Source organism: Eschrichtius robustus, chromosome 7, assembly GCF_028021215.1.
Source record: "Eschrichtius robustus isolate mEscRob2 chromosome 7, mEscRob2.pri, whole genome shotgun sequence".
NCBI classification, from domain to species: Eukaryota; Metazoa; Chordata; class Mammalia; order Artiodactyla; family Eschrichtiidae; genus Eschrichtius; species Eschrichtius robustus.
In genome coordinates this window covers 121,580,889-121,598,134 of record NC_090830.1, presented here as the reverse complement: position 1 = coordinate 121,598,134, position 17,246 = coordinate 121,580,889, and the positions used below count along the sequence as shown (strand labels likewise).

Below are 17,246 nucleotides of genomic sequence, written 5' to 3'. Positions count from 1 at the left end.
CTTTGTGCTTATGCCCTACCTTCTCCTCAAAATGCTCAGCTGCGCTTGGTTGGGTGTGCTAGTCTTTTAAAATTAGAATAGCTTTCAAAGGAGTCCGCTGCAGTCTCGACTTGACTATGGGGAAAGGAGACTCCTCCGCCGGCTGCAGGGGAGGGACGGCAGAATCTAAGAGCCACAGGAAGTCACAAGAGGAAGTGGGGCACCGAAGAAAAACAATCACTGAAATTCACGAAAATCACTGGAACACATATTTGGCAAAGCGCTGTTCTCTGCTCCCCAACAATACGGTCTTCTGTTTGTTCTTTTTGGCAGCACACTAAATGTGAGTTTGTCATTGACAGAGGAGATGGTCTTGGGTGGAGGAGCTGCAGCTGCCTGCCTGGCTCTCCCTTAGAACACAGCACAAATCCCCAGCAACACGATGAGGTGATAGAGAACATCTGTGGACCAGACAGGAAAGGAGACAGTTCGACAAGGAGCAAGGAGAACTCGACAAAAGAGTCAACTCAACATAACTGAGTCAACTCAAGGACGTTAAGTAGGTTTTCATAAAACTCTGCACATTTTGTACATAGTCATTTTGTTCATCCTCTGGGGTTTGCATAGCTCACTTTCATCAGTACAAAGAACCCAACAGATAAGCCTAGGATAGGGACCTCTGACAGATGGGAACCTGAGCTTCGATAATACAGTGACGGTGCGTTTCACTGTAGACTCCAGATGGTGCATCTGAGAGTCTCAAACAGTTGGTTTGCATGATTTCCTGTAATTGTGAGAGCAAATCCTACATCTGTGAGTTTGTTTATAAATAGAACTGCCTTACCCATCTTCTCGCATCATTTGGTGAGATCTTGGGTCTTAGCTGAAATGCTTCTTCCTCTAAGATGCTTCCCGGGCTGCTGTCTAAATCATTATTCAGCCCCACCCACCATACTTCATGCATATTAGGAAGGGCAGGAGCCTTGCCTGCCTTGTTCACTGCAGCAGTCGCACCACCTAGAAAAGTGCCTGGTACAGAGTCAGTAATTATGGCTGATCTTTACTGGATGTTTGTTGCTTTCTGGGCATTGTTTAGTGCTCTTAGTTGTAATAGTTAATCCACACAACAACTTCTGTGTATGATATGGGCAATTATTAACCCAATTTCATGGAGGACACTGGGGAATGCAGGAGTGGGGTCATGGCCCAAGGTCACTCAGTTCATGAGGGGCAGGGTCATAGAACGGACTCAGAAATATTTGTTGAATGAACAGATCATTGAAAATCACGTTTTCCGAACACAGAAACCCAAGAGGAACCACCTGGTGATGTCTTTGCTTAGACTTGGTAGGGGGGTGGGGGAACCAGCTCTGCTTCATCCAGCTTGCCCCCAGCCCCTCCCTCCCTTCAGAGCTCAGGGGCTGGTTGGAGAGAGACCTTTCGACCTCCAATCCCCCTCCACCTCATTCAAGTAAAGGCTTTGCTGGGGCCAAAGGTAAGCCTCTTTTAAAACACACATCTGCCTGTTAAAAGCATTGCCCAGAGCTGTCTCTTTTCCTTACCTGAGAAGCTATAGAGACCGGAGGATCCCCTGCCTGTAGTGAGTAAAGAAAGAGAATACAGAAGGTTTAAGAAAAGATCACAGAGGGAGAAGTCTCAGAGCTGTGTCCCTAAAACACAAACCTGACTGGATTCTCCCCTGATGAAACCAACCCGCTCCCCATTGTCTTTAGCACAAAGTTTCTTGCAGGGTTGACAAAGGCTTCATCTCACACCATTTTCATCTTGGCTCTCTATGGCAGGGGTTGGTAAACTTTCTGAAAAGCGTGGGTGATAGTAAACTTTTTCAGCTGCGCAGGCCACTTGTTCTCTATTGCAACTACTTGATGCTGTCGAAAGTAGCTGGAGACAAGCCCTAAATGAACCAGTGTGGCTATGTTTCAATAAAACTTTCTGTATATACAATGAAATTTGAATTTCATATAATTTTTGTGTGTTATGAAATATTGTTTCCTTTGATTTTTTTCAACCACATAAAAAGGAAAAACTGCCCTTAGCTTACAGGTCATACAAAATCAGGCAGCAGATGGGGTTGGGCTCCTGACCAAAGTTGGGTGACTGTCCTCTAAAGCTCCCAGGCCTTGCCCCCCCTTGATGTCACAGCACTCTTGAGGTCAGACTTAAAATGACTCACAGAGGTCCTCCCTAAGCCTGACTAGGCTGAGCTGCCTACGCATCTATTCCCATAGACCCTACCTCTTCCACCCCCACTAACAGTAATCTCCCTTTCCCTTAGCATTCAGCATCTCCCTCCTTGCTGGATGGTACATTCTTGAGGACAGGGCCCATGTGGGTCTCCTTTATTTCTGAAACCCCAGGGCCCACCCAGCTCCTTTACTAGTTTTGTTGACATGTCCTGGATGCCCCAGTACGTTTCATTTTCTATTATTATTATCACCTGCACACTGTGCCTGGAAGCTCAGCACTTCCTAGTCCCTGGGGGGCATTGGAATTGAGGCCACAGGCCGAACTTTTCAGGGTAGTTAACAAACCTCCTTGATCGGGCGTGAGTTACCCACCCCCCAGGTGAGGAGACGCGTTGCAGGTAAAGGTTGTGTCTACAGGCACAACTGGTTTGGCAATTCAGTTAAAATGCTCAAACCGGCCGTGCCTGTGGACGCAGCCCAGCTTGAGGGCAACCATTTGGAAAACAGAGAAGCTTACTACGGAGGGAGAGCTCGACGACCAGGACGCCCCCAGTCTGGTCCCGGAGGAGGCGTTTTCGTTTGTCACAAGTCTGGAGACCCAGGAGAAGCCGAGGGGAGAGGTGGGATGAGAAACAAACACAGGAGAGAAAAGAGATTTTTTTTTAAGAAGTCACAAAGTTGATGGAGTCAAAATTCCCCAGGCCTCAGACATTAGTTCCCTTATTGCTTTTATAACCCAGAGAGATGTATTTCATTGCTTCTCCAACTTGAGAAAAGGAAGAAATCTTTCCGGCCTTAACTCTTCAAGCTGGAACATATCCACATTGCGTGTGGGAGGAACTGACTCCGTTTCTTTTGATGAGAAGTAAGGCTTTTACCCATAGTTACTCTCATCTCTGTGATTTGAGACGTGGATACCCACAAAATGTGTTCTGGTTCATTTTCTTTTTAAAATGTAGTGCCAATAATAATCCTTTCATGAACAGTTAAATGTTTCTCTACTCCCTTCCCTTTCTCTGTTTTTGCTCATAAGTGACCACTGTCTGGCCCAATGAATCAACAGAAATAGAGATTATCATCTTATTTCTGTTGGTTACTATAGGCAATGCGAGCAGGTACCCTCTTCAGAAACACTGTGTCCTTCCTCACTGAGGTCTCTGGTCCAAATAGACTGGAGGAGGTAACAGTTTGGAATTTAACACTTTTAGATCTTCAAGGCAGTGGTTCTCAAACATGCGCGCCCCTTGAAGAGCTTGTTAAAACACAGATTGCTGGGTCCGCCCAGGGTGTCTGAACCCGGTGGTCTGGGGCCAGGGGGTGGGGTGGGGGGCTGAGAATTTGCATCCCTAACAAGTTCCCAGGTGATGCTGAAGCAGTGTGGACCACACTTTGGAACCACTGCTCTAAGGACCAGGTTCTCACCTGGTCTCAATGGAAAATCGTCTTCCACCTGAATTCATTACGCATGTTGATTGATCCTGCAGCAACTTCTTGGTGGAGGAGGTGGAGGGGAAGCTGACCGTCCTGCATGAGCTACTAAACATGTCTGGGAAGCTGGGCCCTTCCTCTCACGTGGTCGGAACAGCTGTGACCTCATGTCGCGAATTCCTGCAACATCTCTCTCGTCCATCTTAAGTCTCCGAGATGGACGTTCAGGCTGGTAAGTCAAGAGCTAAAAATACCTACCTTCGACTTCCATCCAGAGCCTATTGCTACCAGCTGAATTTTGAATCTCCCTTGTCCTATTAACTTTTTCAAAGCATCTCCATGTCTGTTGTTTCTTTCATTTTCCCTAACATTGCTCTCTGAAAAGAGAAGGGCCGCCATTACTCATCACCACTCTATCTTTAAAGCGGAGAAAACCAGGCTCTGGGGTTAAGTGACCTGGGCCAGACCATGTAGCTTGTTCGTGGCGGGGCAGACACGCCTGGAACGTCTGCCCTACCCTCAGCAGCCTTTCCTCCAGTATGTCCTCACACACATCTACACTGGTCTGTTGACAATTTCCCAGGGAAAAATACAGCTTCTCAAATACCGTCCCGTCACCCTCACAGCCTCAGGTAATAGTCTCATTCCGGGAAGGATGGCTCACCACTGGGCAGGAGAGCTTCTCACTGTCACAGATGAAAGTCTCACAGTGTAACCACACCTTGGACAATTTGGGGATGTTCTGGAACCGGAAAGCATTGAATTGGAAGGTTGCCCTGTGGTCTTTCCCATTCTCATGCACGAGGACTGTTTCATCCGTAGGGCAGCTGCAGCACACGGGGTCGGGGAGGGAAGGGGGAGAGACAAGGTCATCTCATGAACTCCAGCAAGGGCGTCTGAGGCAAAGTCACGCATGGCCTCCCCTGGGCTTTTACACAGCACGTTATCCTTCTGAAGCACTGTGGCAGCACCTCACTTATCCTCATTTCTTTGGGGTCAGTTGGAGGAGCTATGAGATGGCTGTGACCATCCCCATTCTACAGATAGAGTACAGCAAGGGTGGAGCAACTTGCGAGAAGCCACACATCTGGAAGTCACCACACCTCTGTCCCCAAGAAATGAAATCCCCCAGACAACGTCCTCCGGAGGACTGGGATACGTAAAGACTCCCAGCATATGTCCAAAATAAAGATGGTGGTGCTGGGAACGGCATTTCCCAAAGTGCTCTCACAGCCGCCTACGCCCAGGTCACACCCAACATGTTGCTGTGTGTGTACTGTGAGGTTTTGCCACCGGGAATTTGAATTTACATTGTACTATTTAAGTGCTATATCTATTCTATTATATAATTACCTTTGTAAAGATATTTTTAATATGAGCACGGAAAACAATGGCTGGAAGGATATCATTTAAATGTTAACACTGGCTATTATATACAGTTTTTGTTTTCTTCTTTCACCTTTATGTTTTTTTTTTTTAATTTTCTATAATGAGAATGTAATATTTGGGAAGTTTCAAAGTCCCAAATGTACAACTGCAGTAAAAGAAAAAATAATGACATAGATGGGCATTTGTTGAAACCAATTGTTCTCACCTGGGGGCCATTTTGCCCCCCAGGGGAAATTTGGCATGTGGTTGTCATGACTGGGGGGAAGATACCCCTGACACCTAGAGGGTAGAGACCAGGGCTGCAGAATGCCCTACAGGGAACGGGACAGACCCCATAACAAAGAATGATCCAGCCCCAAAAGTCAACAGCGTCGAGATTGAGAAAGCCGTGTTTAAGCACAGTAATTTTTCATTAACCAAACACATATGGATTCCCTACTTAAGTGCCAGACATTCAGCCAGCTTGGGAACAGACACAGTGGTTCTGGGGAATGCACAGCGAGACCCACAGAGTGTGAGGGCCTGTATGCAGGTGACGATGAGCACCAGAGCCTGTCCTCTTCGGAACAAAGTTCTCTGGGTTCAAAAGCTTAAGACCAGTGGACAGCACCGCAGTGGAACCCGAAGTTCATGCCCCGCCTGGCGTGTTTCTCTGACTCTATCGTCCTTCCAACTCAACACACACACTAGGGAGCAGTGCAGCCGCCCCAGGGAAACTTCATGGTGGACCCTCCCCCATCCCAGTCCACCGGAATCAGACATTAGGGGCCAAATTAGAGGTAGGACGGAGGGGGTGTTAACTCTGAGAGTGAGTGAAACGAGCCGTGAAAACTGCACCTTATATCTGGACCAGGGCCAGAAGCTGGGATCTGTTGGTGGTGGCCTCTGGGCAGTGACAAGAGCTAGGGGCATCTTCTGAGCTGTGAAACAAGACTCTTGAAGGATCATTTGGTCATTAAACCGGAGACCCTTGTACGAACTCAAGACTAAGTCCTTAAAATAGCTTCTGGCTGCTGGAGTGTCCAGGTATGGTGTCAGACAGTGGGAACAATGTAAAGCAGAGCTTTGCTGGCGGCAGGAAGGAGGCAGGTAACAGGCAGGCTTAGATGCCCTGGCACTGCTGCCTCTTGTCTCTGGCTGTGGCACCTGTCCCTCCGTGACAGGTATCTCGGGATTGTGGAACACCCACGGGGAGGCTTTCACACCATCATCACTTCCCCACCTGAGATCAAAATTCCTATTCTAATCTCTCCAGGCATTCTTGAAAACTGGCTTTTCCTTCCAAAGGGCCTGGTGTGAGCCAAAACCATCTGGGAGGTTATGGGAGCAGCCTTTCTAATTCTCCCCTTTGGCACTGGTCTTCGTGTAATTATCTCCAACCTCAAGGGGCCATTTCAGTTAGGCAGTATTTGCAACTAGGTCAGGGTGTCTTTAATTTGGCTGTGCTTAAATGCAGAGTCCCAGGGTTCACCCAGGGACCTTCTGATGTTGTAGGTTTACAACGCGTCTGCATGTGTAGCAGATACCCAAAGGAATTCCTGTGCACACTAGGGTTTGAGGACCACTTGTAGCGACTACCCCAAAGTCACATGCATTCCCTTTTCTGCCATATTACACATCCACTAGGTGAGCAGGGACACTAGAATTATCTGAGGAGATGATTCCATGGTGTGGCAGAAGCCTTTGCCCTTGTGTGGCTATTGTTTGAGAGAGGTTCCCAATGCCTCTTGGTAATTACTGACCTACTTGGTAGGTCAGTAGTTTATTTCAGAATCTCCCTGAGGTCATTTGATTTACACCATCATCAACAGAACCTAAATTAATCATTCAAGGATAGATGTGAAATAAGGACCCAAACTAAGCTCCCATCTCTGCAGGAAGATGGGTTGCTTGGGTGTGGGCCTTGCTGGCCTGTCCTACCCTGTGTTATCAAGAGATAACGCTGCCCAGATCATCCATCCTTTTACTAGCTTAGACTCTGGGTAAGTTTCTGAACTTCTCTGTGCCTCAGTTTCCTCATCTATAAAATAGTGATTGTTATACTACCTACTCTATAGGAAGTGTAATGAAATTGAAATAAATTAGTATTTGTAAAGCACCTACCTAGAGTAATGCCTGGTATGTTGTAAGGGCTGTATAAGTGTTTGTTAAATAAAAATAGATAAAGATCCAAAGTGGCTTCACCTTTGTTATCTTATCATCTTTGTCCCTGGCGGCAGTGTTTACTCAGCCCTGATGGGTCCAATGTAACTGGTCTGCTTTGGTTTGGGGAATGGCCTCTTCTGGGTTTACTGTTTGTTGTGTGGATGACGCCTGCACCTCTAGTCTAACTCATCCTCTCCTTTGTTTTCCAAAGTTACAATTCTAAGTGCTTCTAGACAATTGTCATCTCAAGGTCAATATGTCATCCCTGAACTCAAGGAGAATCCAAACTCCCTTATCCAGAACCCTTCTTCTCTAGGAGCCTACGACAAACAATCTCTCACCTTCACAATTCACGGTGCAACAGCAGAGAGCATTCTTTGTCACATGTTCCTCAGACATTGTACCCTGTCCTTCCCTCTACCATATCCAATTGGTTGCTAAATTTTTATTGCTTCTCCCTCCCTTGGGTGACGTTGGATGACCTTCTTTCCATTCACTTGGCTACAACCTTGATTCAGGTCTTATCACCTTTGGCTCTAGAGCTGCCACAGCCTCTAATCTGGTCTTTCTACCTCCCATGTTCTATTTCTAACCACCCTATGTGTGATTTCCAGAATCACATTTCTATACTATAATCCCATTACTTTAGTCCTCTACTCCAAATTTTAAGAACTCCCCGTTACCTATGAAATTATTAGTAAATAAAAACAATGATATTATTAAAGTTGATTGAATACCAGCTAGGTACTATGTACTAAGCTTTTTACATGGATATCTAAGTTAGTTCTCATCAGGGTTCTGATGTCAGATTGATTGGATTTGAACCCAACCTGCCCACTTCCCCATAATGATTGGATGTGAACCCAACCTGCCCACTTCCCCATAAACACACACATACACTAACTATGTGATATTACTTACCCCTCCTGTGCCTCAGTTTTCTCATCTGGAAAATGGGGATGATAGTAATAATACCTACCTGTTGTAAGGCAAATGAGTTAATATATGATAAAGCTCTCAGAACAGAACCTGGTACCTAGAAAGCACTATGTAAGTGATTCCTGGTATCAGTACTCAGTCTGGAAGCACAGAAGAAGTCACTGATGTGACCCTAACAGGCTCCACCTCTTCCTTCCAAGCTATCCCAAGCCAGAGCAGCCCTGGATCTACCTAGCCCCACCTCTCAGCCCTGTGGTCCAGAGAGCCGTACCTACCCCTTGTTGATCAGCTGCCACTGCAAGGGATACATGAAATCAGCCGAAGGTGTGGCCCAACAGCTGTTCACAACCACTTTAAACCTGGAAATGAAACAAAACGCATCACTGTGAGCTAGGGAGTTGTATGCCTAGAAACTTTGGGTGATTAAAAAGCCTCTGGGTTGTTTTTGTTTGTTGGTTTTTCTCTTCTTTGTATTTATAAATACAAACATTAAGAACACACACTTACCTAATGCTTAACCCTTTGGCTTCTACTCCTGCAAACAGATCTGAACCAATTTCGGAGGTCTCCAGGATAAAAGGCGCTTCTTTCTTAATGGAGAACTTGGCATTCTTTGGAAGGAAATTGACACTGGGCGTTATGATCTGTCAGACTGAGCAGCTGGGTCTGACGGGAGCAGATGAATCGGGATGGAAGGGGGGAGGAACAACCCAAAGGCACAGGTACATGAGACCACAGTGAGACCCGCCGGGACCAGAGAGGCTGTACCTCCTAGGATGCTGGTGCCATCTTAGAAGGGATGAGGACATCACATGTATGTCCAGGAGACTGTGCTATATAGAGACCAAAATCATAGACTGCTGTCCCCGGTGTAGCCAGAGGTGCTTCTCCTGGCTCCATCTCCCGGGAACCAAGAATTGGAATATTGGAATAATACCTCCACTTGCAGGGGAAGCTTCCTGATTATGTTACATAGTGGAGCACAGAATCTGCACCCTTAATTCAATTTCTGAAGCAAAACGCTTTTAAGGGTCAGTTTTTCCACTTCTCACCTGACAGTGAGGCAATACTCAGTGTGATTTCCCCCTACTTTCTTTGTAACATGAAAATTAGGGACCTATGTCCAGATAGCTTCACCCTTTAGTACCTGGACAGTTTATTTTGGCAAATTCTGGGCTCTGCCTTTTAATAGGGGCATTAACCCAGGAAATCATACAGAGAAAAGAGTCACTAGGATGATGAATGGACCACCAAGAATGGGATGATGTTTAGTTTGGGAAGGACAAGCTTGAGCTAGTTGAAGGACCATCAGTAACATGTAGTATCGTTTCAGAGGACAGAACCAGGACCAGTGGGCCAGAGTTCAGAATGTCAGATTTCATGACATCAGATTTCACATGCTGACCTAACATGAGAAGGTCCAACTTTCCATTGCCCTTGGAAGAGGTGGGGAACCCATCCCTCAGCAGCCTTGCAGAAGGGTTTTGGGCATTGGGTGGAAGGTCAAGATTAATCACCTCTGAGGTTTGTTCTGACTCCGGAAGTCTATGATTTTGGTCTCTATTGCTTGCCTTCGTTCCATCCCAAGCTTTGTCATTTGTTTCTGTCTAACTAAAAGGAATAGTCAATACCATTTTGATTGAATAGAAGTCAACCTAATCCCACTCTGACATTGATGTTCAACCCTATAAAGGTAACAGTGCTGGTGCTAGGAGTTCTCAGTTTCCACTTTAAACAAGGTCAAAGTTCACAATTGTGAGAATGACTACTTCCTCAGGCATTTACTTTGTGCCAGGCGCTGTGCAAAGGGTTTTATAAGGATTATTTCATTTAACCCTCATAACAAACCTCTCAGATAAGTGCTATTATTATCCCCACTTAACAAATGCATAGGCGGAGGCCCAGAGAGGTTAACTAACTTGTCCGAGGTCACACAACTAGTAAATGGTGGAAACAGGCTTCAAACCAGTGGTCTGATGTCAAGGCCTATTTTCTTAACCACAATGCTAGGCTACTTCTGCAAGTTGACTACCTTCCTTTATTTCGGATTGGGAGTCAAAATAACTTTACCAAGAATACCAACCACGGACCGTTGGCAGAATTGAGTGGAAGAGGGTAGAGAGAGAAGAGAGGAAGCATGCTGAATAGAACTGGTGGTTTTGGAGCCTGGCATTTGGAGCTCTCAGAATCCTAAGCAACTAGCAGAGCATTGATTCTATTGTGCCACGCAGGGCACAGCTCGGTCTCTGGTAATTTGATGGAAATATATGCAGCTAGCAGCTGTTGCTTCAGAAACACACAAGAATGCCCTCAAAGCAGAAGAAGGGAGGAGAAGAAAAATACCAACCTCATGGGTAAGGCACAGGAAACCGAGCCCATTGTGGGAATGTTAATCAGTACCAAAGTCTCGGTTATAACCTCAGAGCCCCCTTGTTGCCAAGGTTTTTTTGTCCTGTAAGGGTCTTGGTAGGCCCTAGGGAAGGCCTTAGCCTCATTTCTAACAGTTCAAGGAAGCAGTCTGTCTAGCCCAGAGGATGGCCTGGGTGATGCTGAGGACATGCTTCCTAATTTTTGTTTTTTCTTAAGAAAGTTATAAGATTTGATATTTCTGTCTGAAACTTAGCTCCACATAACTGATGGTGGATGATGACTTTTGACAATTGTGGTGCCTCTCCATTTCCAACTGTTGTAAATCCTTCATAGGGTCATATCTATAACTTTATCTGGTTAAAGCAACAATCATGTATTTCCAGACAGGGACTCAGTAGTAAAGACAGCCTGTCATCAGGATGTCCCCTGAGTCTGTTGTCAATGTGTGAAGCTTATTTTCCTCTCTGGATAACCTTCATCAGTTACTGCAGTGGTTTTGCCATCCTTTCATCACCCTGGTGATCCACGCTGTTTTAACCCCCCTGATTATAGGTCAAGGGATTGTATGGAATTTCCTTTTCTCAGGACTTAACCACTAGTGGTGTGTAGCCTGGGGCAGATCTAGGTTTTGTGGGACCTTGAAGCTTATTTAGAGAGCCCTCTTTAATTAAAAGAATCAAAACTTTGAATACAAATTTAGACACAGGGCCTTGAAAAGGGCCTGTGGAAGTGAGGGGTCATGAAACTTAAGCTTCATTCCCTGCATAGTAAGTTTGCCTTGGAGACCAATGTTAGGGGACCTTGTTCCAGACTGGGTACTGCTCTGGACCAGCTGTGGGATCTTGGACAGATCATTTCCTCACTGGGTTTCAGATCCTCAGCTGTAAAATGGACTAGGTTATTCTAGGATCCCTTCTAGCTCTCACTTTCTAAGTTCAGCAAGATTAATAGCTTCCAGGGAGCTGGTAAAGCAAGTTGAAAGAGTTCAAGGTCAGTGGAGTTCCAGGTAATATAGTTGTTTCCTTTGCGAAATGAATGGGTTGTACATGGTGGCCTCTAAGGCTATCTTCCAGTTCTAATGTTGGAAGTAAAGGTTTCTATTTCTGCCTGCATTTTCCTTTAGCCAGCTGGGCCATCTCCTATGTGCATGTCCCCTCACTGGAAGCTGCGGGTCTGAAAAACAGAGCACCCCATCTAAACAGGAGGCCAGCTGGGCTAATGGCCATTGCATATTCAGTTTCTCTGGAGCATTTTATTCTTAGTGCCTTTAGCTTTGATGTCAATGTAGGCAGCATGCCCAAATTAGACAAAGTGGAGGCCCACTAAGTAAAGGGCTTTGGAGACCAAAAACTAGGCGGCAGCAGCCAACCCCAACCTCTCCCCTTAGCCCTGTCCCAGGTAGGAATCTCACTACTCTGTGCCAATGTTTTAACAAGAGCTGGACCCTAATTATGAATCTCTGGAGGGGGTTGTAGTGGAAAGTAATCTTGATTAAGTATTAGACCTTGGCTGTCTTTACTGCCGATTGACCTTTGATTTCTCTTATCTCAATTTTCTCATCTGTGAAATGGGAAGATTGCCCTTTTTTTTCTCCGTGGCACCTTTCCTTTCTTCCCGCCAGTCTATGAATCTGAATGTCTGCTGCATCTAGTCTTTAAAGAGGCTTAAAGCTAGACCAAAGCTTACGTCTCAATTCAAATTCAAGAATGGGGGTCTGCATACAGCTTAGAGGAGAACAAATGCTGAGGAAGCATCCCATCATCTCCTAGAAAGGCCCCAGGGTAGCAGTGGAGACCTGGAGACCACTTACAGTGTAGAAGTTGAGAGACAACTGGCTTTCAAATGTGCCCATGCTCCCGTTCTTCACATGAACAGTGGCCACTCTGAAAAGGGGAGAGAATTTTGCATAAGGACTGAAATATGCCTGGTTGACAGGGGCTGCAGAACACATGCAAGGCAGCCAGCCCTCCGCTCGCGGAGCAGCTTACCTCTGGTCAAAGGCAGCCTGGTTCACCAAGTAGGTGGAGTGGTAAGTGCAGGAAAAAGAGTAGTTCACAGGCTGGTTCTTTACGATCACGGTGCTGTCGTTGGAAACAATGTGGCTGTAGAAGTGGTAGATGGGGGGCTTGTACTGGAGAAAGAAAGAAGGCGGTTAGGGTGGCCCTGTACCCCCATGATGTGAATGAGGCCTCTTGGATAAATGATTGAAGATGGTTCAGAAAAAAGCCCAATGGGGAGGCATGAATGTCTGCCATTGATATAGCACCCACTCTTGTTTGTCGGTGAGCTGATAATTTTTGTAAAGAGATCTTAAGTCTGTTCAAGATTGTTTGTTTTTTTTTTATAAATTTATTTATTTTATGTATTTATTTTTGTCTGTGTTGGGTCTTCGTTGCTGCATGCGGGCTTTCTCTAGGTGCGGCGAGCGGGAGCGGGCTTCTCATTGTGGTGGTTTCTCTTGTTGTGGAGCAAGGGCTCTAGGCACGCGGGCTCAGTAGTTGTGGCGCACGGGCTTAGTTGCTCCGCGGCATGTGGGATCTTCCCGGACCAGGGCTCGAACCAGTGTCCCCTGCATTGGCAGGCGGATTCTTAACCACTGTGCCACCAGGGAAGTCCAAGATTGTTTATAATAATCTAAGTTGAATGTTGTACACTTAAAAAAAATCCATATACCCATTGGGCTTCTGACCGAAATGGACTGGCTCAGGAACCTCTATCTCCCAACATCAACTTTTAATTTACTTTCCCCTGTCCAAGTAATCTTATGTGACACCTTCACCCACCTCCCATCTCTAGAACATTACTGCCTGGTTCTTTGCTCTTTCCTTCTTCCTATCATGAGCACTATTTCTGAGATTCTTTCCTCTGACTTGTTGGACTTTAAAATCACCGAATATTAGAATTAAAAGGGATCTTGAACATTCACTTGAGAAGTGATCTGCCTAAGACTGCATGGATGATTTCTAATTCATTTTACCAGGATATTCAAAGACATGATGTTTTTGTTAATCATGCCCATGACTCTTCTCCCTAAATCCCTGAATCCTTGTGGGACCCTTAGGAAGAGGAGGTAGCCCCAGGAGCTGAGACCCGATAGATGTACCATCTCCTTCAGTCAAGGCCGTAGGAGTTCTAGACGTCAGCCAGAGCGTCAGAAGACCTAGGATCCCTTCATGACTATATCACTACTGGTTCTGTGGCCCCAAACTAGTGGCTTTGCTGGGAGGTCTCAGATTTCTCCTCCATCCCATAAGGATACTTGGCGAGAGGATGTCTGTGGTTCCTTTTAATTCTGATTACCTGTCCTGGGTACTTCACAAGACCCAATTATGGGTTGTGTTATACTTTGGTCACTCCTTTAAGATGCCTTCCATTATCTTTTTATTTTTTTGGCCACGCCGCGTGGCATGTGGGATCTTAGTTCCCCGACCAGGGATTGAACCCGTGCCCCCTGCAGTGGAAGCACAGAGTCTTAACCGCTGGACCACCAGGGAAGTCCCTAAGATGCCTTCCACATGCACCCCTTTGTCACCACTTCCAAGTCTCGGGCAGAGGATGGCTCACCCATCCAACTCAGGAAGGATGGCAGCCATGAGCATGTGTTCAGAGCTCCAAGTGAGGTGGAGGTGGAAAATGTACTTTGTTCTACTCACGGAAGGTGGCTTAGCTGCTCAGGCAGTGAATTAGGAGAACAAAATTTAAATCCAAAGAGTCACCTAAACTAGACAGAAGAAAAGAATTTAAATAACACTAATATCTCAGGAAATTTGGGAGTTGGGACTGACTCTTCAAAAGAAAGTGGTGAATTCTGAATCTTTTTAAGGGTGGACAGAAGATGTCTCATTCTTGGGCCCAGTTGCCTCCTCTTAGCAACTCCTCCACGTGTGGCCTGGTCTTACCTCGGACTGGGTTCCACAATAGGACTTGTTTTTAGGTGACAAATCTGGGATTACAAATTGGTAGTAACCTCCTTCGTGGACCCCATTGTAACACAGCCCACCGAGCGCCAGCTGGTGCACTTCCCATCCATAGGGACACTCTGGGATTTTGGTGATGATTGTTTTCGGATAACAAAACACAAGAATGACATCTGGAAAGAGGAGAGACATGGTCTGAAATCAGATCTGGTAATATCTACATATGGTGGGCTCCTGTTACAGCTGAGCATGCAAAGCAGTTAGTTAAAAATACTTTCCCCACTATTCTTCATGAGCTGTGACGAAAGTTTTCCCCCAACTTCAGTCACTGAAGTTCCACTTTTACAGTTTTTGAAACCTCTGTGTAATATCTGCATTATTCTTAATATGTATTCAAAATTGGTCCACTTTTAAGCTTTAACCTATATTAAGGAATGTATTTTTGAAACCAGATTAAATGTATTTTCATATATATATTTATATTTCCAAAAAATATATATATATTTCCAATCCATTCAATCTGGTTTCATATGTATATGAAAATCCCATGAAATGAGCATATAAAATTTAAAATGTCCATTTATGCACAATGCTGTGAAACAGTAATTTATGGCACAGGACAGAAAAGTAGTAGTCAAACAGAAAATGGGAAGAAAATGTGAAGATTTTATCTCTATTTGTTCATCTATTTAGCAGCCTCTAATTTTTAAAAAGTGTAACTTCACCCAATAGATTTGTACTTTCTGTGGGAAAAACCGGATGGGCGTTGGGGTGCTTAAGTGCTTCTACTTGGCTACAGTATCGCATTTTCCTAACAATAGAAGCCCAGGGCTATGAACTCTGCGAAGGGAAGTGTCAGGAAAAGTTCCTTTCCAGGAAAATGGGCTAGCACCAGAGCATACCTGCTTTATTTGGAGTGCAAGATCTCGCAGAGGCTTCTGCAAAGACAGCCAACAGGACGAAGGCTCTCATCACCATTGCTCTTGCCAGGTGGCCAAATCAAGCTGGCCGAACGTTCACGGTCCTGTCAGGGCCCAAGCCTCGATCATTCTAGGTCAGAAACACGAGCGAGAAATTAAAATCAAGGGTGAGCACAAGGCAGCACATACAGAGGAGACGGATCATGCGTCCCGTTTCTAAGGGCTCTTCGTCTGCGTTGCGAGGCAAACATGGGGCTCATACCACAGAGAGTGTCAATTTCACACGCGGCTGCTCGTGTTCCCGACTGTTTCATTCTCTCCGACTGGAGGCTGCCTCTCAGATGCTGCCCAAATCTCTGTTCCCAGTCCTAGCTGGACTTTATATACGACGAGGGTGTAAAAGAAACCGGCTCCAGATAAATCACAATGAACATGCATTATCCACCGTGGGGGGGGGAATAAAAGGCAACCTTGCACAATAATCCGATGGGAAGCTCAGTTACGGCCACTTGAGGCTAATTTCTTTTACTTCACAGAGTTGGAGAACCTTTTTTTTTTTTTTTTAAACTACTTTTTAAACCAAGGGTGGAATAAAAAGTTGAATTTTTTCCTCCTCATACAAAAATAACTCTGATTGGAGGTTACAGGTTACAATTTGCATGGTTGCATGGTTACAGGTGACAATTTTCTTCTTTTTCACCTTGCTTTCTTTGGTTTATTTCTTGCTTTCTTATTTTTATATGCAGGCTATCTAAACTGAATTTAGGAAGACTTACAGTGGTACACTGGATACTAAACAAAAAAAAAAGGCTGTTTATGTTCATGCAAACATGTTAAAGATTTTTTTCTCTAATATCTTATAATAAACTCCGAACTTCTAGAGTTTCATCTTGAAGTTCATCAAAACTTCATACGGAAATACAACTTTTGATTGTAGACCCCCTAGGTTTCTAAAGTTTTGTTAGTCTCCCAGAGCGGTGATATTGGGAGAAGGAACTTAGAAAGGCAATCTTTCTTTAAAAAAATTTTTGTTTGTTATGGAAGTATAGTTGATTTACAATGTTGTGTTAGTTTCTGGTGTACAGCAAAATGATTCAGTTTTATGTATATATATATTTATATATATATATGTACATATATATGTATTCTTTTTCATATTATTTTCCATTATGGTTTATTATTGAATATAGTTCCCTGTGCCAGACGGTAGGATCTTGTTGTTTACCTATTTTATATGTAGTAGTGTGTATCTGTTAATCCCAAACTCCTAATTTATCCCCCCTACACCCCCTTTTCCCTTCAGGAAGCACAAGTTTATTTTCTATGTCTGTGAGTCTCTGTTTTGTAAATAATTTGTATCATATTTTGGATTCCACATATAAGTGGTATCATATGGTATTTCTCTTTCTCAGAGAGGCAATCTTATGATTCAATTCTTAGTCACCAAACAAGATCCCACCAAAAACAACAGATAAAATGCGGCTCCTGGGAAGTTTCCAAATATATTCCCTGGGAATTTTTAGTACCCAGAAATTTAAGAATGAAAAATAAGGGTTCCTTTTAGTTTTTGTTTTTAGGGGAAATGGACTCTTTTATCAACCAACTGAGAGCATTTTGTACAGAAGCCACTACATTAAGCTTTTTGAGAGACATGTAAAAAGTGTGGAAAAATGCCCTGCTTGCGGGAGTTTATAATGTAGCTGAGAAGGTAAATTGTACACAGTGACTCAGAGTTAGAATGCCATGTTAAGTCATTGTTCCACTACTGACCACATTTTCTTAGTTTTAAGATACACATCTCAAAAAAAAAAAAAAAAAAAAAACACGTCTCTCCCTCCAAGTGCATATAATTTAATGTCTCAGAAACACTGGGGTGTGTCTTATAAGCAATATGTATACACAGTATGGTAGAGTTTCCTTATATCCTCAAAACCTATTGTTAAATCAGTGGC

The 17,246-nt window shown here is 44.6% G+C and overlaps 1 protein-coding gene across 1 annotated transcript; it reads right to left on the bottom strand.

The window, feature by feature from the left end:
• Positions 1-390: 390 nt before the first annotated feature.
• On the bottom strand, positions 391-15,352 carry TECTB (tectorin beta). The gene is made up of 10 exons (XM_068547913.1): positions 15,277-15,352; positions 14,357-14,547; positions 12,446-12,588; positions 12,268-12,340; positions 8,595-8,698; positions 8,363-8,446; positions 4,279-4,441; positions 2,704-2,776; positions 1,542-1,574; positions 391-440 (listed from the first exon to the last, which is right to left on the bottom strand). The coding sequence occupies exons 1-10, from the start codon at positions 15,350-15,352 to the stop codon at positions 391-393; spliced, it is 990 nt and encodes a 329-aa protein (XP_068404014.1).
• Positions 15,353-17,246: the final 1,894 nt, after the last annotated feature.

What these genes read in the sequence shown, in the direction of transcription:
- TECTB (XM_068547913.1), bottom strand. Translation starts at nt 15,352, where the DNA reads ATGGTGATGAGAGCCTTCGTCCTGTTGGCTGTCTTTGCAGAAGCCTCT. An exon ending in TGTCTCTCAACTTCTACACT is followed by an intron (nt 8,699 to 12,267) that starts GTAAGTGGTCTC and finishes TTCCTTCCAAAG; the next exon opens with AATGCCAAGTTCTCCATTAA. An exon ending in AGAAGCTCTCCTGCCCAGTG is followed by an intron (nt 2,777 to 4,278) that starts GTGAGCCATCCT and finishes CTGGGTCTCCAG; the next exon opens with ACTTGTGACAAACGAAAACG.